This window comes from Solanum lycopersicum, chromosome 8 (assembly GCF_036512215.1).
Source record: "Solanum lycopersicum chromosome 8, SLM_r2.1".
NCBI lineage: Eukaryota > Viridiplantae > Streptophyta > Magnoliopsida > Solanales > Solanaceae > Solanum > Solanum lycopersicum.
The window spans coordinates 62,751,251-62,776,111 of record NC_090807.1 but is presented as its reverse complement, the minus strand read 5'-3'; the positions used below and the strand labels follow the sequence as shown (position 1 = coordinate 62,776,111).

The 24,861-nt window shown below is 31.1% G+C and overlaps 2 protein-coding genes and 1 non-coding gene across 7 annotated transcripts; 2 read left to right on the top strand and 1 right to left on the bottom strand.

Annotated features, from left to right (window-relative positions):
- The first annotated feature begins 4,212 nt into the window (after nucleotides 1-4,212).
- On the top strand, nucleotides 4,213-14,057 carry LOC101248321 (MITOCHONDRIAL TRANSLATION FACTOR1-like). 5 transcript variants are annotated; one of them, XM_069288562.1, is made up of 5 exons: nucleotides 4,271-4,705; nucleotides 5,782-5,856; nucleotides 8,615-8,812; nucleotides 9,999-10,059; nucleotides 11,685-14,057. In XM_069288562.1, exon 5 carries the CDS (start codon nucleotides 11,835-11,837, stop codon nucleotides 13,995-13,997), a length of 2,163 nt encoding a protein of 720 aa, XP_069144663.1. In that variant the 5' UTR covers nucleotides 4,271-4,705; nucleotides 5,782-5,856; nucleotides 8,615-8,812; nucleotides 9,999-10,059; nucleotides 11,685-11,834; the 3' UTR covers nucleotides 13,998-14,057. The 5 variants fall into 5 exon arrangements, with proteins under 5 accessions (XP_019070870.1, XP_010325562.1, XP_019070869.1 ...); XM_019215324.3 differs by lacking the exon at nucleotides 5,782-5,856 and having other exon boundaries at nucleotides 4,266-4,705; XM_019215325.3 differs by lacking the exons at nucleotides 5,782-5,856; nucleotides 9,999-10,059 and having other exon boundaries at nucleotides 4,213-4,705.
- A 435-nt stretch (nucleotides 14,058-14,492) lies between these two features.
- Nucleotides 14,493-14,566, bottom strand: TRNAT-AGU (transfer RNA threonine (anticodon AGU)). The gene has a single exon. It is a non-coding gene; the product is annotated as a tRNA-Thr (tRNA).
- A 6,291-nt stretch (nucleotides 14,567-20,857) lies between these two features.
- LOC101263342 (uncharacterized membrane protein At4g09580) lies at nucleotides 20,858-24,385 on the top strand. The gene is made up of 4 exons (XM_004245915.5): nucleotides 20,858-21,529; nucleotides 22,971-23,241; nucleotides 23,325-23,495; nucleotides 23,972-24,385. Exons 1-4 carry the CDS (start codon nucleotides 21,264-21,266, stop codon nucleotides 24,092-24,094), a joined length of 831 nt encoding a protein of 276 aa, XP_004245963.1. The 5' UTR covers nucleotides 20,858-21,263; the 3' UTR covers nucleotides 24,095-24,385.
- The last annotated feature ends 476 nt before the right edge of the window (nucleotides 24,386-24,861 follow it).

The following is a 24,861-nucleotide window of genomic DNA, read 5'->3' as shown; positions in this document are numbered from 1 at the left end:
CAAAATAATTTGAGACTTCAAAATTCAAGTTTGATTTTGATGAACCTTTTCTATTCCTCTATCATTCCCGATTGTAGTCTGTGTCGCGTTTACTATTATAGTTTGATCGTACTTTTACATATATTATCATGCCACTTATTAGTTATGATACGTGATATATTCAAAATCTAGACGTCAAAATAATTTAAGTTGAGAATATTGAATATATTCTATATATATGCTTCACGTACATATATGACTAGACTTGATTCCAAAATTGTAAATTTTACCCAATCCTCTCTTGTTCTATATTGGGGCGGAGCAAATATGTATGTTATGAATTTGATCAAGCTCAATAATATTGGTTTAAATTTTATATTTATGTTTAAGAAATATCAAATACTTGTCGAAGAATTTTCACATAAAGCCACTCAAAAATAGTCTAATTACTCTCTATAGCTATAGTTTGATAATAATAATTTGTAGTTAATTTTATAGGGAGGAGAGAGGTGAGAGAGACTTGGAGAGAGATGAGAGAGGCAAGCGAGAGATGGAAAATAGTGGGAGAGAGGCGAATTGTATATGTATATCGGTTAGATAATTATATATTATACATATGTATTTGTATATATGGCAAACGAGATTGAAAGAGGGAGGAGAGAGGCGAGAAAAGAAGCAAGTCTTAGATTACCAGATCCTGGACACAATCTTCCTAGAGATTGAGAGCCACTTGACTGTAAGGAAAGGGGCCCTTGGGCCACTTGCCTCGCCCTTTTTTTCGCACCTATCCTTCTTGCTTGCTTACCTATTGCTCTCTTGTCTTAGTGACTCTTCCTCTTTTCTAGGTTTTTTTTAGTGTTAAAATGATAGATTTTTCATTTGCCAATGAATTAGATCCGTCCCGATTCGATCAATAATGGAATTCTTGGCTAGAGAAAGGTTTTGTGACATGGACACCCAGAGGAAGAGAATGGGAGACAGGTGAATTATATATGATACCGGTTTGAGGATTGTAAATTATATTATACATTTGTATATATGACAAGAGATATTGAGAGAGGGAGAAGAGATGCGAGCGAGATTAGGAATGGAGGATAGAGGCAAGCGAGAGAGGACGAGAGTAGGAGAGAGATGAATTATATATGTATATCAGTTAGATAATTATATATTATATATATGTACTTGTACATTCCGACGAATTATGCATATACAAATGTGACTAATTATACAAATTTGAAGTCAGCCCACATAATTAATGAATAATGTTAGTCGTGAATGATAATTATAATAAACTATAACTAAGATAAATAATTAAGTAATATAAGTTTACTTAACCACATAATTTTTTCATATTTACGTAAGTTATTCATTTACAACCAGTAATACTAATAGGTTTTGATCTTTTAACTTTATAAATTTTAAAATTGGAACTCCAATACTATCTGTCCTAATTATTTGATGCAAGTCTCTTTCCTAATAAAATAAGGTTGAGATATTTACATTAACTCATATTTTAGTGCATAATTAATTATTTTTATTCCATGAACTCTTTAATTTCTTCCTTTATCTATGCATGTATTATTTTATTTTGAAAGGAATGATTACCATATAATTAATTAAATCACATGTTAAAAGATCCGCAATAAAGCTTAGCACTTTTAGATTCGATCCCTTAATTCCCATTAGAATATTTTGTGATGATAATCTTTAATTATTTATAAGTTGATTAAGAAAATTCTCCATAATCACGTGGGAATTAGGTTTCGATTGACATCTACAACAGTAATGCCCACTACAAACTTATGGTTCTCATCCATTTAGGATAATGCTCCTCAATTATTTTTGTATAATATAAAGTTTTATAAAACAAACTTAATTTGTCCTCTAAAGTTCTCTCCCTTCGTCCATGGTGTGTGATAAATATTATCATTTTTACTTTTAAGTAAAAAAGTTACGTGTTGTTTGATTTGCGGATTAAATTATTTTGAAAGCATAACTTTTGTGATTATAGCTTTGGCTTAATATTTTAGTTGAAAGATGAGATAAAATAATCTCAAATTTAACGATACAAGGTGAGATATTTCATAATTAAATTAAAGTTAAAAATTAATTTTATTTAGTTGAAGTTATAAAATTTATTGCTGTGAGGTCTCAACCAATCAAGATAAAAAATTATTTAAATTTAATCTTGAAATATCTCACACTATCACGCATATTTAATTGAAGTCTTCCTCTCAACTGAAAGTCCGATAACTACTTTAATTTTTTTAAAGAAAAGGAATAAAAAAAGGGTAAGGATCCAAAGAAAATTAATGAAGAGGGGGAGGGGGAATGGGAAGGTGGAGATCGTGCTTCTATAAATTTCTCACAAATTCAATACACAATTTAAATATGCTGATAGCTAGCCAATTACTTTCTAACGAGACTTAAGTGTCACTTAAAAGATGAAACATCGAGATTTGAAATTCTATTAAATGAAAATTTTAAAAATAAAAATTATATTCGACACAAAGTCATAAAGATTTTTGAATTTTTAAATTTAAAAATATTTGTTTAGTCAAAGCAAATAAAGTAGAAAATGACTCAAAAATACTTATAATCTTGCACCAAATAGGAACAAAGGGTATCTTATTTGTGTGTTTTCACCTAACTCTGTGTGTAAAGAACCTAATTAATTAGAAAATAAGAAGAACAAATCATTTAACTTTTTAAAGTAGTGTATATGCTAAATAGTTGGTGTAATTTTCAATATTCATCACAATTTATTTTATTTAACTTTGAAATGGGCCATAAGGGCAATAATAAGTTGGAAATTGAGGAATAGTTGTAACAAGCTAGCTTAGCCAGAGCCTAGAAGCCATAAAGATAAGGTCGAATTTTCTTAGAGCATTTGCTTTTTGTGCACAAATAATGATTCTTTTAACTTATTTAATGAGGAAATTCGGGATTTGAAAATTATAGAGACACTGTTGTTTGAATATAGGTGCTAGTTAAAATCCTTAAGGATAATTGAAGAATACTATCGTGTTCGATAGATCATAGATAATAGTCGTCAAGTACAACACAAAGCAAGTTTTATCAAGATTATTACGTTCAATCTTGAATAGATGTAAGTGTAGTGATCATATCGTAGGCAATGATATGTAAGTGATAATATGTCGGAGTATGAAATAGGTTGATTATATACTCGTCAAGTAGTTTGATAAATCAAGTCTTATATATTAATAGTTTAGATATGAAATACATTATCAATTAAAGAAATATCGATAATTAATTCAAGGAGATTTATATATTAAATGTGACATGAAACTTTTGTTGATCAATAACTAAATTTATATAATTAAAAAGTATATAATTTAAATCTATAAAATTAAACTTGTGTTCATATGTAGTTACTAGAGGATGGCAAGCCCACGCAAGCACGGGCCTTATGGAAAATGATTTAGTAATAAAAATAATTATAGTTAGATTAATTTAAATAAAATTTATTGAGTTATAATTTAATTAATTTAAATAATATTCATTAAATTATAATTCAATTGATTACAATAGGATTTGTTATAGTTTTATAATTTTGAATTCAAGCCAACGACTTGATGAGTGCTCGATCTTTCCTGGAGGGTTTAAATTTCAATAATTAATATGAAGAAAAGATAGTTTTTTTTTCATGTTTCATACTTAATATTAATTACTCATTCCTCAAATTTTGAAGACTTAATAATAAATACCAATTATTAGAAATAGTGTGGTACTTAAATAGTCATGTCAATTATTCTTTTTTAATAAATGTGTCAAATTCAAATATGACAAGTAAAAATAAAAGAAGAAAATATTAAAAAAGTTAAAAATAAATTAGCAAAGTATTATCTTTATTTATGTACTTTTAAAAAATTTAAAAAAATTATAACAAATAATACGAAAGAATAGAACCATGTATAATGTATTGTGCGTAAATAATTTTGTAGATATCCTAATATAATGCATGTGGAATAAACAAAAGGTAATACTTAAATACTAATCATGAAATGACAAAATATCACCTAAAAATAAAAATAAAAAAATACCAAGAGCAAAAAATACTAATAACCAATGATGAAATGACAAAATATCACAAAAAAAAAAAATAATACCAAGCACACATGTTGATACAACAAAATCAACTCACTCTTCTATAATAGTAAAAAAAAAAGTTAATTTTTTTTTATATATATATAATTTTTATTAATAAAAATCAACCTCTTGTTCAAAATTTAAAATAAATTAATAAATATTGAGCTGTTACGTTTAAATTATTATTTATTTAAATAATATCCACTTCTCTCTCACTCCTCTCTCAGGCCCACCTATCTCCGATCGGCGCTCACCGCCACCCATCCACGACCGGCGCCCAGCCGCCGCCTCCTCCGTTCCCCTCTGCTCTCCTCTTTCGCTGCTCCCTTATCCGACCAACGAACGCGGCGCAGCCGGCTTCTCCTCTTTCTCTCCCCTCGCCTGCTCCTTTCCTCTTCTCCGGCGGGAAACAACAACAAGCAGCAACCGCGAGAGAAGCAGCCAGCGAGGAATAGGAAGCGCCTCCCTCTCCCCTCCTTTACTCTCCTCCTTCTGCTTCGGCGAAACAACAACAGCGACACCAAACGCTGCTCCAACCAGCGAAGCAGCACACTCTGGTCAATTACAACAGCAACCTTGGATACCAACAGACTTTTCGGAAATCGTAAAGCTCGAGGTAAAATGGATCTTATTCAATGCAATCCAAGCATGTCTTCTTAATATATATCGGCTAGCTATTCAGTTTCTTGTTTTCTTTAGAACAAACTCTTAGATTTGAACTGATTTTTAGTATAGTTGCTTACTTGAGTTAAATGCATGTGATTGTTGTTTGCCTTCTGCTTAGCGTGCGTGTCACTTCAAATTTCAGCTTGCTAAAAATGCTACTGTTAGAATTTTTTTTAAGTGTCCTTGTTAATATGTCTAATGTGATTGTAATGTGTTGCATACAAGTGTTATCTCTGTTCTCTGTGAATGTGATTTAATATGTCTTTATAGGTTTAAATTTGTTAGTTTGAATTCTCTATGTTGGCTAAATTGATTGCAACTATCATCTCCTCTGGTTAGTACTTAATTAATCCGTTTCTCTTGATTGTTTAACGATTCTAGTATATCTCATTCTATGTAATTGATTCGGCAGCATCACAATTAGAACCCTTACCCGATCTCTGGTTCATTGACCTTTAGTTAGATTTAGTTAGGTTAGAAAGGTGCCCTAACGCGCCTTAATTCGTTAGGTGGCGACTCTTCTTTCAAACAAACCCAAAAAAGAGTTGTTATGTCGTGCACCAAAATCCATTTTGCAAAAAATGGGGTGCGACAATATTCATAAAAATACAAATATGTTAGTGAATTATGATGACTACAATGACTTGTAACTCTATTGTTTTGATTCTAATTTTATTTAGGTACTTAGATATTTGTATGAGCTAATTGTTAAGCTTTGATTTGGCAATAGGAAGGTTGGTGTGAGTAAATTTTCTCTTAAATTTTAACTTCCAAAGTTCACGGATCGGGAAATCAAAGTTCCAACTTCCAACCAAAATCAAAATTTGAAAAAGTTCAGGAATATCGCTAGAGTTCTGTGAGAATGGCTAGGGAATTTAGTGGATGACTAGGAGAAATCGATTTTGAATTATCAAGAAAAAGAAAAAATAATACAAACTTGTTTACTAATGGTCAACGGTTAATGATGACCGAAATCTCTCTATAATGATCACTAAAGAAATTATAGATTGTTTCTTTTCGTGTTAGGCAACTGAGGAAGCTCAACATCTAAAAAAGTTGATACAGGAGTATACTGCTTCTTTCATCAAAATAGGAGATAAGGTTTGGTGTATCTAAATTTCTTAAGTTCAAGTACAATTGTTTTTCATAATGTGTTTGTGTCCATCTAGTATTGATACTTAGTTTTAATTTTGTGATAATTTGTTCGTGTCCATCGAGTGTTGACACTTAGTTTAAATTAGGTGATAATGTGTTTGTTTAACATAAATACCAATATAGTTGATCTTATTGATGACAAAATTGATTTTTTTGCAAGATCGATTTGTGTCCATCTAGTGTTGACACTTAGCTTTTAAATTTAGAAATACTATATTTATTAAGCATAAGTATCAACACTTGTTGATACAAAATTAATTTTCTTGCAAGATCGATTTATGTCCATCTAGTGTTGATACTAAGCTTTAATTTAGGAATAATGTATCTGTTAAGCATAAGTACCAACAGTAGTTGATCCTATTGATGACAAAATTGATTTTCTTGCAAGATCGACTCGTGTCCATCTAGTGTTGATACTAAGTTTTATTTAGGAATAATATGTTTGTTAAGCATAAGTATTAACACTAGTTGATCTTATTGATGACAAATTGATTTTCTTGTAAGATCGATTTGTGTACATTTAGTGTTGATCTTAAGCTTTAATTTAGGAATAATGTGTTTGTTAAGCATAAGTATCGACACTAGTTGATCCTATTGATGACAAAATGATTTTCTTACCCGATCAATTTGTGTCCATCTAGTGTTAACACTTAGCTTTAAATTTAGGAATAATGTGTTTGTTAGAAATAAGTTCAAATAAAGTTTTAATATCCCCTAGCTAGTTTGACTCATTATTTAAAATAATGTGGTTTAGTTGTTGGAATTATGTCAAAACTAGTTAGAGTTAAAAAGTTGTTTAGTTGTTGAAATAAGTTCAAACAAATAATGTGGTTTAGTTGTGGATATAGTTGTTGGAATTAAGTCAAAACTAGTTAGAGTCAAAGTTGTTTAGTTGTTTACATACACCCTTACCTGTACATGTGGACCGTCTTTGAACGGAAACCTCAAAACTGAAATGATGCCATATCTAAAGGGTTGTAACTTTGTTGTTAAGTTAATTTATAAATCAATTTCAATAGTAAATACATGTTTAATTGGAATACAAACTTCCAAATTTCAATGTGAGATATGCAGTTGTGAATTCGACAAACTATAAAACAACCCAAGTAGATCTGTGTTTATAAAAAACACTAATTAGTTGGAATATATCATAATTTTATCATCAAGTAACTTACATTAGGTATGGTATATGATAATTAGTCTTTTAGATAGGCTAATTTCTTTTTTATGACAACATACAAATAAGTATTATGAGATTTTGAATATCAAAAGAAACTCCTAATTTGTTCTAAATAATGTGTTAAATAGGGGAAGAAAAACTATACCAAACTACCCAAAATAAACACTGAATTAAGATGCCTGGTATGATTGATTCCAATTACTTGTGAGAAATTATATAACATTTCCCAATTAATCAAGTATTTTGAAAGAGCAGAATTATATGTGAATCAGAAGTATAACAAATTGGTATACCATTATTAACTACCATCACATGTTATTCACAATAGTTATCTCGAAATCAACTTGTATTATCACTAGCCATCATTTAAAAGCTACCTACCAATCTTTAAAAGCTAACTGCCTCATGTTTTTGTATAGTTGGGTTTTATTTATCCCCTCTAGATTGCCCTGATTCATTTCTGAACCATGTCCGCTCCCTGATTCGCAATTAACAATGTAAAGGAGAGCTTACCTTTTGCTACTAAGCTTTTGTAACTATTATGCATCTACTTGATGCCTGCAATAGAACTAATTACTTAATCAACAAAAAACAAAAAAACAAAAAAAAGGCTAGCCATCATTTACAATCATCACTATCAATCACCATTACAGTCAACCGATAATCGTCACAAGTGATATCAATATAGATCGTCAATTACCATCATTATTCATCACTATTATTAGTAATCATTATCGTCTACCGCCATTACCCCTAGCTACTTTCCACAACACCACCATTAGCCAACATCTCTCCAGTTGACACCCACATACACCACTAGTTTTGTCATACATAATTGCTTTTGAAATGTGAAATAACCAAAGTAGAAATTTCTGGTTGAAACCTGAAATGGACTTAGGGAAGGCCCAACTTGCTCTTTAAGGCTTTGTAATCCACGAAGGCGCAAATTTACGAGGAGTAGCCTTTTTAAAAGGCTAATGTTTGATTATGGGTTGGCCTCTTCTGAAAAGTTCTGCAAATAGCCAAATATATACATTCATCAAGAATTTCTCCTTTTTCCCCTAAAAATTGAAAGACTCAACACATTTTTGTTATCATTTAGGATTGATTTTAATTGAAGAACATTATTATTGAATTTGAAGACTTAGGTTTGTATTGGGTTAGCAGAGGTGTAGTGTTATCTTGTTGTGCATGGGTTAGGACTTGTTATGTTGTGTTTTGTGTTTTGATTATAAAGTTATTTTTCTGATTAACTTTTATGTTCTTTTCATTGTTTTCTTCTTCTTTTACTTGAGTTGGATGTACTTGAGCTGAAAATCTTTTGAAAAAACCTCCCAACCTAAAGGCATATCCAGGATTTCGGGACGATGGGTGCACTATTAATAAAAGGTTAATCTAAGATATAAAATTTGATCTGTTCGACATTTAAGTTCTTATTACTTGAAATCGTTAAAATTTTGATATTATAAGTCCAAAACTAGTTCTTATATATATATATCATTTTTAATAAGAGAGTTTTTACAGATATTCCAGGGGCAAACCTGTCATTTCCCCTTGTGGTTATCCAAAAAGGTATCACCTTTGCTTCCCTTCTTCAGTTGCGCGTGTTTTTGACTTCGATTGGTGAGGATGCTCCTTCAATTCTATGGCAAAACAACACATTAACTATGTGCTCTCTGAAATCAACTTTTCCGAGGTTCTCTTTTGCGAACGAACATAAAGGTATGCCTTCTGTCTTTGCTGTGTTGAGTTTTCTCCGTTGAGTTTTCTTGTTCTAATGCATCTTTCCGTCTGTTCAATGTTGTATTTTTTACTTTAAATTGTTACCTTCGATTTAAACCTAATGTTATTTCGAATTGGGGAAAATTTATTATTGTAACCATCCTAGGGTTATAGCTGCAAGGGGCTTTTCAAATTATTGTATACTTCACATTTGAGTGTGGGTTATAGCTGCAAGGGGCTTTTCAAATTATTGTGTACTTCACATTTGAGTGTGGTGGGTTTAAATTTGAAAATATTTCTGTCTCATGCTTCGATTTTCAATGAAAGATTTAGCTTGCTTCTGCTTATAATTTTGAGTTATTTCGTGATCAGGTACTAAAAGATCAACCAAAAGACTGATATTCTTACTTCTGATGAATTTTACTTCTATGTTTAACGGAAATAGATGAAAAAAATAACAATTTCAAAAAAAATACCTTCCGTTTAAACCTAATGTCATTTCGAGTTGGGGAAAATTTGTTACTGAAACCATCCTAAGGTCACAGCTGCAATGGGTTTTACAGCTTCAACTTGAAACTACATAGAGGGTACGTGTAGTAATGAAAAGAGGTTCGTTGTGGAGTTCAAGAAGTTTTGCTCTTAGTAGGTTGTTGTTATTTTAGGTGACGATATCATTTTGAGTTAGTTTTTCTGCATTGTAATTGCATTCAATAAACTACTCTCGGGTTCTCTCTGTTTTCTATTTTCTACTTCGCTGTTACTCTTATTGGTCTACTAGGACTCTGAGTCTCCGACATTAATTGACCTGTCCAGCGTTATCCAAAAGAACATAAAAAACATTACTATTTCTCTTACAATACATAGATGGTGATAGTTCAGGTAGGAGAAGAAAAAGAGGACAGCCAATCGTTCACATATTAAACTCACAACAGAGGTATTAAAAATGATACATGGATGATGATAGTTCAGGTAGGAAAAGAAAAAGAGAGCAACCAACTATTTACGTGTTAAACTCGCGAAGAGTTGTTAAATATGATACATGGATGGTGATAGTTCAGGTAGGAAAAGAAAAGGAGAACAACCAACTGTTCTCACGTGTTAAACTCACGAAAGTGTTATAAAAAATGATACTTTACATTACTATCTTCTTTTCAGTCGAGAAAAAAATCATTAATTGCATCTGTAGGATTTTAGAGCTCACATTTTTCCAGCTAAGGAAACAAAGGATACACTCTTCACTGGCAAATGTAAGTTCCTCCATTTCTGTGTTCTACATATTTACTTATATTAATATAATAATATAATGTTCTGTTCTTTATTTTATCGAAATAACTATTTGTGCCTGGACCCTAACTGGACGTTAAGATTTTACCATGAATAAAAGAATTTTACTGAATATATTTGCTACCAGATGTCTGACACCAAACACAAAATGAATGCACTCTTAAATGCCCAAACAAGTGCTGCCAAAAAAGAAGCCAAAAATCTTAGAAGTCGAATTGCTTACCAACAAATGCCGCCTGAAAAGAAGACCGCTCTTCTAGCATGATGCAACACAGCATATTCTGCTCGAACGCGTGCTCTTTCCAAAAACTTCCTGTTGTCCATTTTAAACAGCTTGACTCTGACTGTCAAACTATAACTTCACTGCAACCTATTATGTTCCCTCAAAATAAACCTTCCGCTGCTACCTCGCAGGCTCAATCAATTCAATGTGACAGTGTCTATGAAATAGGTGTTACCGATTAAAGTTACTCACTAATAATAATTGAACAATTGCCTTACACGTATTTGTTCTTATCCCTAATCGTTTCACCTGGAATACACCATTTGATTCCCATTTTAGGCATCAAACAATGAAAAAGCCAACAGAATATACCACATAATTCCCATACACCTACTAAATTCGGCCCTTGATTTTACATTTCGACTGCCAAAACAAAATGGCAACGGAATATACCATAATTTAAACTCACCTAAACTAAGCCTCAGTGTATCTCCGTTCTGGAAAACCAGATAAGAGAAGAAGAATCCTAAAGGAAAATGGATGATGGCCTTCTTAATGCAGAAACTTCCTTGAAGTTAGTAGAGGAAACGATTGTTGAGAAACATACTCTTAGAATAGAGAAAATTCAAATTGTACTACATTTTACTAAAACAGAGGATAAAGGATGAGATTGAATGCCATTTTGTTTTATTTTCTTTGCTGAGTCATTGCTGAATATTAATTACATATGTAGGCATCATCATAAATAGAATTTCCATATCCAATACAATGTTTTAACCCTTAGAAGTGAAGACATCATCTATTATCTTAAGAGCCCAATATATAGGACATCAAAATTTGATTATCGAACAGTCTTGTAAGAAGAACCTTTATTTTCCCAGCATTTGTTTTTTACACCATCATTAATAAGCTAATCCAATATAAAACATTAGGAAAAGGAAAGGAATAATCTTTTGGTGAAATTAACTAGGTTTGTCTTTCTCTTAGCAAATCATTTTTTTGGACAATCGTGATTAAAGTTGAATTGAATTGGATTAAGATTTGATATTGAATTGTGTTTGTGAGTTGAATTTAATTTTACTTGAGATTGATGCTATGATTGATTGTGTTCACTATACAAAAACTCATCCAGACGATTGTGAAGTAAATGATGTTCATAATAATTGTTTGGTACTAAGAAATCATTATTCTGCGATTGTTTCTAATTTCTATTTTAAGTATATTGTTTGGTTTTAAGTCTTTATGGCTGGAAAATGCTGTGGAACACTGGGACCCTAATTCCTGTGTCTGCTTTTTCTATTAAACACATTTGAGTTTTTATATCAATCTGAAGTTGGTGTATTATCTTATTGTTGAATATTCCAGGAAAAGAAATGTCTCTGCTTACAATGATGGAGCTTAAATTTGGTTACTGATAAACCAAATTGGAGAAGCTATCATGACAATTCTTGAAGAAGTTCTTGTATCACATGCAATGGCTGAGTTCTGAAATTTCTGCACTGCTCATTTGAAGGTATGCTAAAAAGGTCGAAACTTTCGATTCACATACGTGAAGAGCTAGGATCTCTGAATAGGAACCCTACATTTGCATTTTGTACTTGTGTGACTGATGACAAGTGTGATAATGCTAAAGCAAGAGGCGATGGGTCGGAGTCTGAGAATGAATGGGAAAGATTGCTTAAGCCTTTTGACTTCAAACAACTCCAAAGATCACTCAATAAAATTACCCCGTATCAGCTCAATAAATTATTGGCACTCCCTTTGGATGTACCAACATCGATGGAGCTATTCCAGTGGGCCGGTAGCCAAACAAGCTATTGCCACTCATTTGATGTCTACTTTACTTTAATTGATAAACTTGGGGCCGCCAAGGAATTTAAGATTATAGATAGATTGTTATTACGGATGAAAGATGAAGGGACAGTTTTCAAAGAGTCCCTCTTTATTATGATAATGAGGCATTATGGAAGAGCTGGTTTACCAGGGCAAGCAACTAGAATACTTTTGGATATGTGGAATACTTTCTCTTGTGAACCCACTTTCAAGTCATACAATCAAGCGTTGGATATTCTGTTAGCCGGAAATTGTCCCAAAGTTGCTCCAAATGTATTTTATGAAATGTTGGGGAAAGGTATTTCTCCTTCTGTATTCACTTTTGCTCGGGTGATACAAGCATTATGTATAGTCAATGAGGTAGACTCTGCTTGTTCACTTCTCAGAGACATGACAAAACATGGGTGTGTACCAAATTCAGTGATTTACCAGATTCTTATTCATGCTCTTTCAAAGTCTAATCGAGTAAATGATGCGTTAAAACTTTTGGAGGAGATGTTTCTTATGGGTTGCATGCCCGACGTCAATACTTTCAATGACATTATCCATGGGCTTTGCCGAGCTGATAGGATTCATGAGGCTGCAAAACTGGTTGATCGGATGCTTCTTCGAGGTTTCACCCCCGATGCTATAACTTATGGCATTCTGATGCATGCTTTATGTCGAACAGGGCGAGTTGATGAAGCAAAGGTTCTTCTCAACAAAGCACCTGAACAGAATAATGTCCTCTTCAATACGTTGATCAATGGTTATGTGACTAATGGCCGAGTTGATGAAGCAAAAACCATTCTGAATGAGAACATGTTGATTAAAGGTTATCAACCAGATGTTTATACATACAACATTCTAATTCGAGGTCTTTGCAAGAAAGGAATTTTGTCTTCGGCTCATGAAGCTGTAAGCGAAATGTCATCCCAAGGTATCCAGCCCAATGCAATTACGTACACAACCTTGATTGATGGCTTCTCAAAGGCTGGCCGCCTACAGGAAGCTTATGACCTTGTTACTGAGATGTCAGCAAAAAGTCTCAGCCTAAATATAATGGGTTATAACTCTCTTATATCAGCTCTGAGTAAACAAGGAATGATCCAACAGGCATTAGAAATTTTTGGTGATATGTCAAACAACGGATGTAAACCAGACATTTTTACATTCAATGCTTTGATTTTAGGCTTTTGCAAGATTGACAAGATGGATGAAGCTTTGGGGATATACCGGGATATGTTCCAGGAAGGAGTTATTGTTAATACAGTCACCTACAACACATTGATTCATGCTTTCTTGAGGAAAGGTAAAACCCAAGAGGCGCTTAAGCTTGTAAATGATATGTTATTCAGAGGATGTCCCCTTGATGAGATCACATACAATGGCCTCATAAAAGCACTTTGCAATGATGGAGCAGTTGAGAGAGCATTAGGGCTTTTTGAAGAGATGATGAGAAAAGGATCAAAACCTAATCATGTAACGTGCAACATCTTGATCAACGGCTTTTGCAGAATAGGTAAGGTTCAAAATGCCCTTGAGTTTCTGAGAGACCTGATACAACGTGGATTGACACCTGATATAGTCACATATAACAGTCTAATAAATGGCCTTTGTAACAATGGTCGAATTCGAGAAGCTCAGAACCTCTTTGAAAAATTAGAACTTGAAGGAGTTTGTCCTGATACTATCACTTATAACACCTTGATTTCTTCCTATTGTAAAATGCGCATGCTTGATGATGCTTATACCCTGTTTACTAGAGGTATAGCTGTTGGTTTCATTCCCAATAGTGTCACATGGTACATATTAGTTAGAAATTTTGTTCGAAAGAGTTATGAGTCAGTTACTACTTTGACTTAGGTAAGTCAATTTGAACAAGAACCGGCATTTCTTAACATGATTATTTTCATGCTGTTCTTATTTTTATTGTTCTTTTGTTGTCCGTTCGAAAGAACAGACAACATCTTGTGATCGAGTGTCTTTCTTTTTCCTTAATGCTTGTGATTCCTGTCTTCGATGTGCAGTAATAGAAGAGTTCTTTGTGATTTTGTGCAAAGAATCATATGAAACTTTAACTTCTGTTATAGCTTAACATTGTTTAGTTGATATGATAACTATTGGGGTAAACTAGACCATTTTTTCTGCCCTGATTATTGGCTGTATTTTATGCACAAAGTTGGGATGTATCAGATTGTACAATAAGAAAATTACATAAACATTTGGTCTACCCTGCATTTTCATTGAAAATTTATTAGCCTTTGGGCAGTGACAGGGCTAAAATTTTCACTAAAAGGTCATTCAACGTATAGCATATAGTGTGTCAATTGATTTCCCTCGAACAAGGGTAGTAAAAAATGCTTTCATTGAGAGTCGAACTCAAGACCTCCCGCTTACTAAACGGGTGCTCTAACCAACTGAGCTATGAAAGCTGGTTGATACAAAGATGGAATACTACAAATATAATGGCAAACTTTGAAAAAATGATGTCAATTTTTCTTAGCCCTATATATGAAAATATGAATATCCTCAATTATTTTGCCAGACTGTTTTCATCGTAGGAAAGCCACAACAATGTGAGGAGGACCACACAACAATCCTTTTATGATTGTTGTCAACTATAATTTACGACATAACGATACGACTTACGTTTTTCATGAAATATTTATTATGTATATATGTACAAGTGAATACAAAAGTAAATGAGAAATTTTAGTAACTCAGTTGGTTGATTATTTAAATTTTTACCTTGTTTAAAATATTCGATTCTTCATCTTATAAACCTTTTCTCCTTGCTCCTACCACATACACCAATTTAATTTTGTTATAAAAACAATACAAAAGTAAACTTTGAAATTTAGTTATTGTCTAGATTTCAGCAAAGCAATTCAACGAAATTAGAAAAAGTCTCTTGTTCTGAAATGATTGATGTAAGTGAGCTACGATGTTAGTCTTCTAGGATCAACTTACTTTATAGTGCCTATTTATTATTTGTTAATTTCTTCCTAGTAGTGATTATGTACTAGGCTTGTATAAATATGAAATTGTTCAATACATTATATATATCATATAGTATCTATTTTAGTAAATTGGATGGATAAAAACAAAAGATTTGCTCTGTGTGCTAAACTTATCTTTTTGTAAACTTAGGGCTAATGTACAAAAAGTTTCTTAGAAAGGAATAAAACCTGTAAAAAGAACATGTGAACATCACCATATGTTAGTGGATTTATTAATGATTTTTATGTCATAAATTGTCTCATGCTTTGTCGTGTATATATATATTGCTGTAGTAAAGTGTGCCACCAACCACACCTAGTTATATATAATCCATTTCCTCCCCTCAAAATCTCTTAAAACTCATTACACAACTTGCAATGTGAAAATTACTTGTAAATATTAGAAAGAATATTCTTTTTCATTTTGATTTTTCACTCGGTGTTTTGTATATGTTCTAGGGTCTAATTTAGTTTTATGCTAGAATGTGTTATTTTGATGAGTAAAACGCTTCCTATTAAACATGTTTTCATATTTAAAACTTGAATTGAAATATCTTATTAAAAATGAAGAAATGCGTATCGTTTCACTATTGTGATATTGAAATAAAATGCGTATCGTTTCACTATAGTGATATTGAAGTGAAATAGTTAAAAAAATTTATAACAGTAGATCAATTATTATTATTTTTTTTGTTTGTTTCACTATTAATGTTTGGTTTGCTATGTCAGTGTTGATCCTAAAGTTGTGGCCTTGTGGATATATATATTAATACTTAATCTACGTAGCTTGATCAAATCTTCTCATATAAAAACATATGTCATTCACTTTTCATATTTTATCTCATAAATATTTTTATATTGGGAATCTTATGTTTAATTTGTATTAATTACTTTAATTAGATTACTCTTAATTCGTTACTGTGTAATAACAATAGTCAATATATATAACAATTGGATTACTATGAATATATCTAGCAATTAAAGATGGCTTCTATTGGATTACTTGATTTACATATCAAAACTTATATAGTTCTAAATTATGCAGTATTATATATTATATATCAAGATCTATTTTCATTCGTTCTTTGTAGGAGCAGAGCTAGAAGTCTATTTTATCAAATTCAATATTTTTTGCTCAAACAGAGTATTTGTATTAAGAAGTTTATCCAATCACATGTGCAAATATCAGGTTTGTTATAATCTAGTTATCAACCCTTGAAATCATTATTATAAAAATTCAGAACTCATAAAATTAATTCTTGCTTCATCTCTGATTCTTTACGATAGATATTACTTTAATAATATATCGTTCGAATCAGAATGTAAGCTAGTAATGCTTTTAACTACGACATGATTGTGATGATTTTCTTTAAGAGTAGTTAACTCTAGATCATTATGATTAATTATCATGTTGCGTGTAACGTGGTTTTAGACCTACCTAATGAGAGGTACACTATTTTTTATTAGTTTTTTAATGAGAAAATGAAAGGATATATATAAATTGCTTTCAAGCAAATAATGGCAAAGATTAGAATAGTGATTTGTACTTCATATTGTAAGTGTTTGTCTCACGTCAATGTTGGATACTTTTTTTGGATTTGTGTTATCATTGTTTAATTAAATAACATTAAGCATGTGACACGCAATTCCTTGAAATATATATATATATATATATATATATATATATATATATATACTCCGTATTTAAATTTATTTGACCTTTTTGAATTTCGATATCATCGAATTCGTTGTCTTTATATAGAAATTTATTGTACGTATTTGAGTTAAGAGGCTTTCGAAAATAATTTTTCTGTCTACAAAATAGTGGTAAAATTTACATATATTCTATCTACGAAAAATTTATTTGTGAAATTTCAATGAGTATATTATTATTTTTGAATTTCGATATTCAAATAAGTCTTTTTTTTTGTAATTTTTTATATCTTTTAAATATATTTCAAAAGGCTTTGAATTTTTATATAAAAATTAAATTATTTGACTTTTAGTGTAATAAATTGATATATATATATATATATATTGCACATGAGTTCACACGCAATTTCAGGAAATTAATAATTAATATATTGTTACAACAGAACTACATGTTACTTTCATTTCAAAAATTCAGTTGAAAATATTCTACTAGCTGAAAAATCAATTGGTTGTGAATTTCTTAAAACACTAATCAAAATAAATAAACATAATTCTTTAAATTATACTGAAAGATCCAAATAACTTTGAGCTACATAATATTAAATTCAAGTAAATAAGATCTATGCAACATTTGTTTTATTTGTCCAGGGTCCATGTCAAAAATAAATTGCTTTTGTGTTATAAAAATGAAATTACACCCCTCCCTTAAATTTATTTATCTTACTAATTGAATAGTTAAAAGAATATATTTTTTTCATAATTTTAAAGATACTTTTTAATATTGTATGTTGTTAGCACCCCACCCTCTTTTTTAAATATTTGTTATTATTTGAGCAATTAATATTGTAACTTATAATTTTCTTCTACCCCAAGTACGGCACTCTTATCATCCAGATAATTTTCTATTTAAAATATTTTTTATATGAATTTTAAATATATAGATTTAAGATTAAATGAAGTTTTTATATCTGAATTACATTGGCCCATTAAAAAAACATTAATTAACAGGTCCACCATGTAATCAGTGTGAGACTTAAATTTAATCAACAACCCCCCCACCCCCACCCCCCACCAAACCCCCAAAACCAGCACCTAGAAAAAGAAAAAGAATTCTCAGTTTCATTTAAAACGTTATTTCTTTCAATTAAAATCATACATCGTCTAGTCTAAGTAATTAAAATTATTGAAATATTTTATTTTTTTGGGTGAAATTTAGATATATCGACTTTCTCACCAATTAAAAAGCAGCTAGCAAGAAATAAAAATATATATGTAGTTGACAATGACGATGACAAAAATTTCGTAAAAAATATCTAAAATTTATATATATGTATGAAAAATAATATATATTTGACATAATTTTTATTATATATAATATAATTTTTTAATGAAAATATTTTATTGACCTCTCTTAATTATATGTGACTACGCTACCTATCTTTGATGAGCTAATAAGACGAAAATGCGTAGAAGAAAAATCAGAATAAATTGCATTACTTGAAAGTGATCAAACATTAGTAGACTCTCTCTATATATCTCATATGCCATATCATGTGCTCATTCAAAAGTCTCTATCTTAGAAAAATTCAATTAAATCGAGGTAGATTCAAAATTTCTATAATGATACGAATTTAAAATTTCTAAAATATAAAAATATACTTTTTATCAAAAAGAGAGGGAGAAATAGTATTAATCAAGTGCACTATTTTATTTTTGTAAAATTTAGAAATTCGAATATTATTCGACTCATATTAATCAAATAATTTTAAATTTTTTTTAATAAAATTAATCTACTCCCATAAATTTACGTATATCATAATTTAAACCTAAATCCGTCCCTCGTTAATTTTGTAGCGTAGAGCGCTAAAGAACAATAAAAGGGGGGAAAATGCATATGCTAATTCACGTTTAATGTAACGCAAATTATTGCTCTTCTGTTACCCCTTGACAACACCACATGCTGTTCCTCGTTTAAGACGACACAATTTATATACAATATGGTCTACGAGTTATGTTTTCTATGACTATTTTTTTGGTATAATTATTTAAATTTGTCAGAATATTTTAATTTGATATTTAAATTAACTTATATTTTATTAAATATCTTAATTCTTAATATAGTATGTCAATCAAACATGTTAAGTTCAAATCTTAAAAACTCTTTATGTGTTTTCTTTAGTTCATGAGGTTGTGTTAGGTTAACCTTATAATATATGTCGTCTCATTTTGTGAATGTTAATGTGTATAATTAAAAATGATGTATTTTATATATTTAATTTAACTAGAACATCAAATACACAGAATGAAAATATGAACATTTTTCAAGCCATAACTCATCGTTAAAGTGTGTTTTTAATTTTTTTTTAAAAATAGCTTAAACAAGAAAAAAAAAAATAGTTAAAACATAAAACTCGATTGAAAATAATATTCGCCTAATTTGCATGGACCACAATTATTATTTCTCTCTCCATATGCATCACATGCATTTGACCAAATAATAGTAATGAATAATGATCGATAATATTAGTTGAAATTAATATTAGTTATTTCAGTCCAATTCTCATATATTTGACAAATAGAATATTTCGCCGCTAAACTTCTAGAAAAACTTAATTTTTTTCTTTGAACAGAAACTTAAAGTTGATTAACACTGAATTTGATTAGCAAATTGAGCATTGATTATTGTTTTTATGTCACTGTCAATCTGTCATTTCTTCTACTCCTTTTTAATTTGCCTACTTTAATTAGATTAAGAATTTTGTTAGGTTTAAGTATGATTTAGGTTTAAGTATGATTTTCTACTAGACGTATTTTTTTTATCCGCGCTATTAACATTATCTTTATAGTTTCTTAGTCTTCTATTCATGTACTTTTTTATTCTTCGGTTAACTAACACATTATATTATTGTCATAATTATTTTTATATATATAGTGCTATTTTATTATTGTTATCGTTCTTATTTTTATATTTTCATTTTTAAACTGTTTAAAAATATTTTATTATAAGTAGATGGATCTATCTCTTTTAAATGGAGATAAGATTTGCGTACACCTTATAATATTATATCTCACTTGTAAAAAAACATTAATACTCTGTTGTTGTAGTACCTTTCTAAGCCTAATTTGCGTTTTATGTTCAATTGCCTCGATTTAAAAATTGGTAATATCAAATATTGTCTTGTCTTCAAAAGTTTAATTTTTTTCCCATGAATTTAATCTCTCTTTGTGGTATTGGACAAATAAATAAAATATTTTGAGGGATAGTCTTGGACATTACAAATAATTTTACAACTTAATTACTTAAAAGCACACTTTTAAAAACAATTTATGTTATTAATGTAGTGTAACATGTTAAAGTTAATTATTTATAATTTTTGCATGTCAAAATTTAATACTACTTGTTACAGGAAGATACTCGTGATTTTGTGAATACTTTTTTGTTACTTAAATGACCGTGTTATCAATCTCTTCAACTAAAAATAATGTCTCTCTCTATATATATCATGTATATATCTATATATGATTAGTGTATAACATATCTATAATTACCTTTATAAAATTAGTGAATTCAATATCTTATTTTTAAAATTATTTGATATTATAAAAGTATTGTTTACTACTGATATATTCGAGTCATAAAGTCAAACTCGAAACCTTTATTAAAAATGAAAGAGTAATTACCATCATAAATGGCGAAACTATAGAATATTTTGTAAAAGGTCTGTAGAACTAAATAATATATATATATATATATATATATATATATATATATATATACTTTAACAATGTATTGAATAATAATATTTTTTGTGAAAGGATTTATCCAAATTCCTAACAAAAGGTTGACTCTAATTCTGCTTACTATTTCATCATAATCTTTGTTCGTCAAAATAATATAATTAAATAATAATTAAAAATTAAATCAACATAAGTTATGATGAAAAAATATTTTTTAAATAAAAATTAATCAAACTTCAATGAGATTATCAAAATCAAATCTATTTATTTTTTTTGAAAAAAAAAACAACAACCTGTTGCTTTAAAAAGGAGAAAAGGAAAAACCAAACAAACGATTAAAACGTTTAACGAGTCGAAAGTAAACGTACGTCAATCATTTCTTTTCTCTAAAAACTTTCTTTAATTGCATAATGACCCCTTAAAAGTTTCAAATTGTCTCAATTTCCCCTTAAACTTTTTTGGTTTCATTCAGAGAATGAAGGAATATGCTTTATCTTCCTCCATAAATTGATTTGAGAAAGACAAAGAGAAAAGGGAACTTTTTTTTAGCAAACAGAGATAGAGATAGAGAGGGAAAGAGGGGAAGAAGGGGATTGAAGAAAGAGCAAACAAAAAACCCCTCAAAATTCAATTTCCTTTCTCTGCTCTGTTTTCTGTTGTAGTTTTTTTTTGTTGTTGTTTTCTTTTCAATTTGGTTCAAGAAATTTGTTGGGTTTGTGAGATTTTTTGTTGTAAAAAGATGGAGGGAGAAGTTGGAACATGTTCATCCATGGCGGCTTTAGCTGATTCATTGAAATGTGAAACGCAAGGGGAAGTGGGCAGTGGTGTTATTGTAAATGAATCGAAATCTGCTAAGTTTCCTTTGTCGTTTTGGGAGATTGGTGTAGCTGTTAGTGTCGTTTTGGGTTATGCATTGGGTCTTGGTTGTGTTTATCTCACCATGCCTGCTTCGGATTATAGCTTCCTCAAGCTTCCTAGAAATCTTGAAGATCTTCAAATACTCAGGTAATTTTATGAGTTTTTTTTTTAAAAAAAAAAATTCTAATTAATTGCCTCTGAACATGTTTATTTTGGCTTTGTGAGATGATGGAAATGCAAAAATGGTGTCTTTTTTAAAAGCCCAAAACCAGAAAACTGAAAAAAAGCAGACTTTTAATGAACAAAGTACATAATTTGTTTACTGGGGAATAGAAGTGGTATGGACAATTAATAGAGTTGTAAAAAAGATACCTTTGATAAGGTCTCTAATGGCGGTGAAAGATTTCTGCAAGAGGAAATCTTAACAATTACATCCAATTCATTCATTTTTGTAAGCCTTGTTATTCTTTCTTGTCCTTCTTTGGTGCCTGCTGCCTGGTGGTGACCATTTGGGAAGTTGATCAGCCTGGTTCAAATCACGGATTTCTTGCAGGAAAAATCCTTGATAAGACTTCAAATGTGCGGATTTGCTGATCTATGAGTGACATTATTAAGGTACTCAGGTGGTTGGCAACTTGACTATGCCATAAGCATCTGTAAATCTATTAGCATAGAAGAGAATCTAGATGGAGGTGAAGTATACACTATTTATTTCCCAAGAGTGAACAGATTTTCTGAAGGAAAGGAGGACGGAAAACTTAGCCTTTTAGCATTTCATGGATCAAAGTAGAATGTTTATAATCTCGTGTATTCCACTAAATGGTGGGATGAGTAGCAATTGACTGTGAGGCTGGATGTGGGAGCTGTTTATAATTCAACGTTATGTTAGGGAAATTAAATATCAGTGAGGGTAGGCTGCACGCTATCCCTTGGTTGTTCACTTGTGTCGTATTGGAATGAACTTGAGGGGGATGAGTGTGAGGGGTTATATATAATCCGACTTTACAAGCATTTACTAGTTCCAAGGACTTCGGGAGTAAAAGTCTCGCAGTTGCCTGCTAATTGATGAGAGTCATAAGTAAATCCCAATGAATGGTGGTTAGAACAGATTCTTAGATGTAACATGTGTAATATAACAAATAAAAGAAAGCAGTGAATTCATATGTACGCGCATTGCATGAGTGGAGGACTTGACCAAGGAACTGATTAAACAAGGGGGTGAGAAGATAAAGTTTGTTCTCTAAACTTGTTGGTGATATCCCAAAGATATCCTGGCTTTGAATTGTGCACTTAAAAATGCTAAAGTGTATTTGTGCAAGCACATACGTATATATCTACAAAAGTAGCGCCTGTAGTTGAACATTTGGCATTATGTTGATGCTAAATACTGCACTTGTATTTGAACATGCATGCAAGTCTGCATTTCTAAACTTCGGTCCTTATTGTTGAAGATGACATCACATGAATATTTCTTTCATCTTATTTCATACTAATTTCCATATAAGACACTTGTATGTGCTTCAGCATCTTTTTAGAATATGAATTGAATTTTGATTTTATACCATGAATCGTTTCAAATGTTTTGTAGGGATCACCTGGAGAGCTATACCAGTGACTATACTGTTCAGGTCCTTGTCGGATACTGTGTAGTTTACATCTTTATGCAGACATTTATGATCCCAGGAACAGTTTTCATGTCACTTCTTGCTGGGTCTCTCTTTGGAGTCTTCAGAGGTGTAGCACTGGTCGTATTCACCGCTACTGCTGGTGCATCATCTTGCTATTTCCTATCCAAACTGATTGGGCGGCCCCTTGTGTTCTCGCTATGGCCTGATAAATTAACTTTCTTTCGTGACCAGGTGATTTTCAACGCACAACTCAGTCATCATTTTCTGCTTTCCTGATATGCTACTGTTGCATTAAAATCTCTCTGATCTATCAGGTCGCCAAAAGGCGAAAAGGGCTGCTTAATTACATGCTTTTCTTGAGAGTTACACCGACACTGCCAAACACATTTATCAATGTTGCTTCACCAATAGTGGATGTACCTTACCATACATTCTTCTTTGCAACTGTCATTGGGATTATTCCAGCTGCTTATGTCACTGTCAGGGTATGTATACCCTTTATTCATCTTTTATGTTAATTGCCAATGACTAAGAATTTGGGAACATATTTTGTTTTAGCCAACTATGGTTTCTGGTCCATGTTTTTTGTAGCCTTGGAATAAAATTACTTACAAAACCATTTTAGATTTATCATGTAAAGAGGAAGTAGACTCACCAACTCCTGGCAAGGGGAGTTGGGGAACGAGGTTCACCAAATCGATTTCAAAAGTTGAACATCTTAAATATATGAATAGACTGATCTTTTACTTGTATTTGAGTTCATCTGGTTGTGTAAATAAACATTAGATAAGGATGACAGCAGAGTTTATTGCCTGATTTAATGAACTCATTGTGTGAACATGAGCTAGGATAGTAGTCAAATAGCCTATTTGCTGAAAATTCGGGCACTAGTCTACAAGCCAGGAGTTTACAATATTTTACAACATTAGTTTATTTCTGCTAACCAAGGATTACAATGCAGGCTGGAATAACTCTTGGTGAATTGCAGTCAGTGGGTGATCTCTATGACATGCATTCTATAGCTACTCTTTTCCTTATCGGCCTTGTATCTATTACCCCAACATTGATTGGAAACAAGAACTAATACAGAGCTCAAGCATCATCAGAAAGCATTGTGAAGTGCTTAGACAACCATAAATCTTCCTCGGCATGACTTCATTATCTGTACAGATTAGCGTTAGACAGTTGCATGGTGCTCAAGTCTCAGCCGCAGAAAGTTATGAATTTATTCCTGAAGCATTTGTTTAGCTATAAGTTGCAACAGCAACAGAAGAAAAAAAAGGAGAAAAAATGTGATGTCATTATATTGATATGTAAACTCCAGTCATGATTCTGTAATAGTTTATTTGGCATGCTATTGGATTCATTTCTCTCATCTGTTCCCTTTCCCTTAGTTTCATATTTAAATAAAGGCATAATACATAAAAATGACTCTTAACTTGACTCGACCCTTAACTTGATGTTAGTGGACAACTATATGACCCTTAACTTTAGATATGCACAAGTAAGCATTTAAACATGTATAAAATTGAACAAGTTGACACATTTATCCGACATGACACCCCACATGGAAAATTCATGTCCTACGTGTATCATGTCATGTAGGACACGCGTGTCTACATGTCAATTTTATACAAGCCAACTGACGCCAAGTTAAGGGTCATATTTATGTATTTTGTCTTAAATAAATGAAGAGTTAGAGAGCCAAAAGCCTAAAATCTTAAACAGCTTGATTGGATATGCTAGTTTTTAGTGCAATTAGACCTTTTCTGGTGTTTTTGAAAGAGAGCTTTGCATGGGAGAAAAATGAGCAAAACGTAGAGAGCAACAATTTCAGGTTTCAAGATCAGT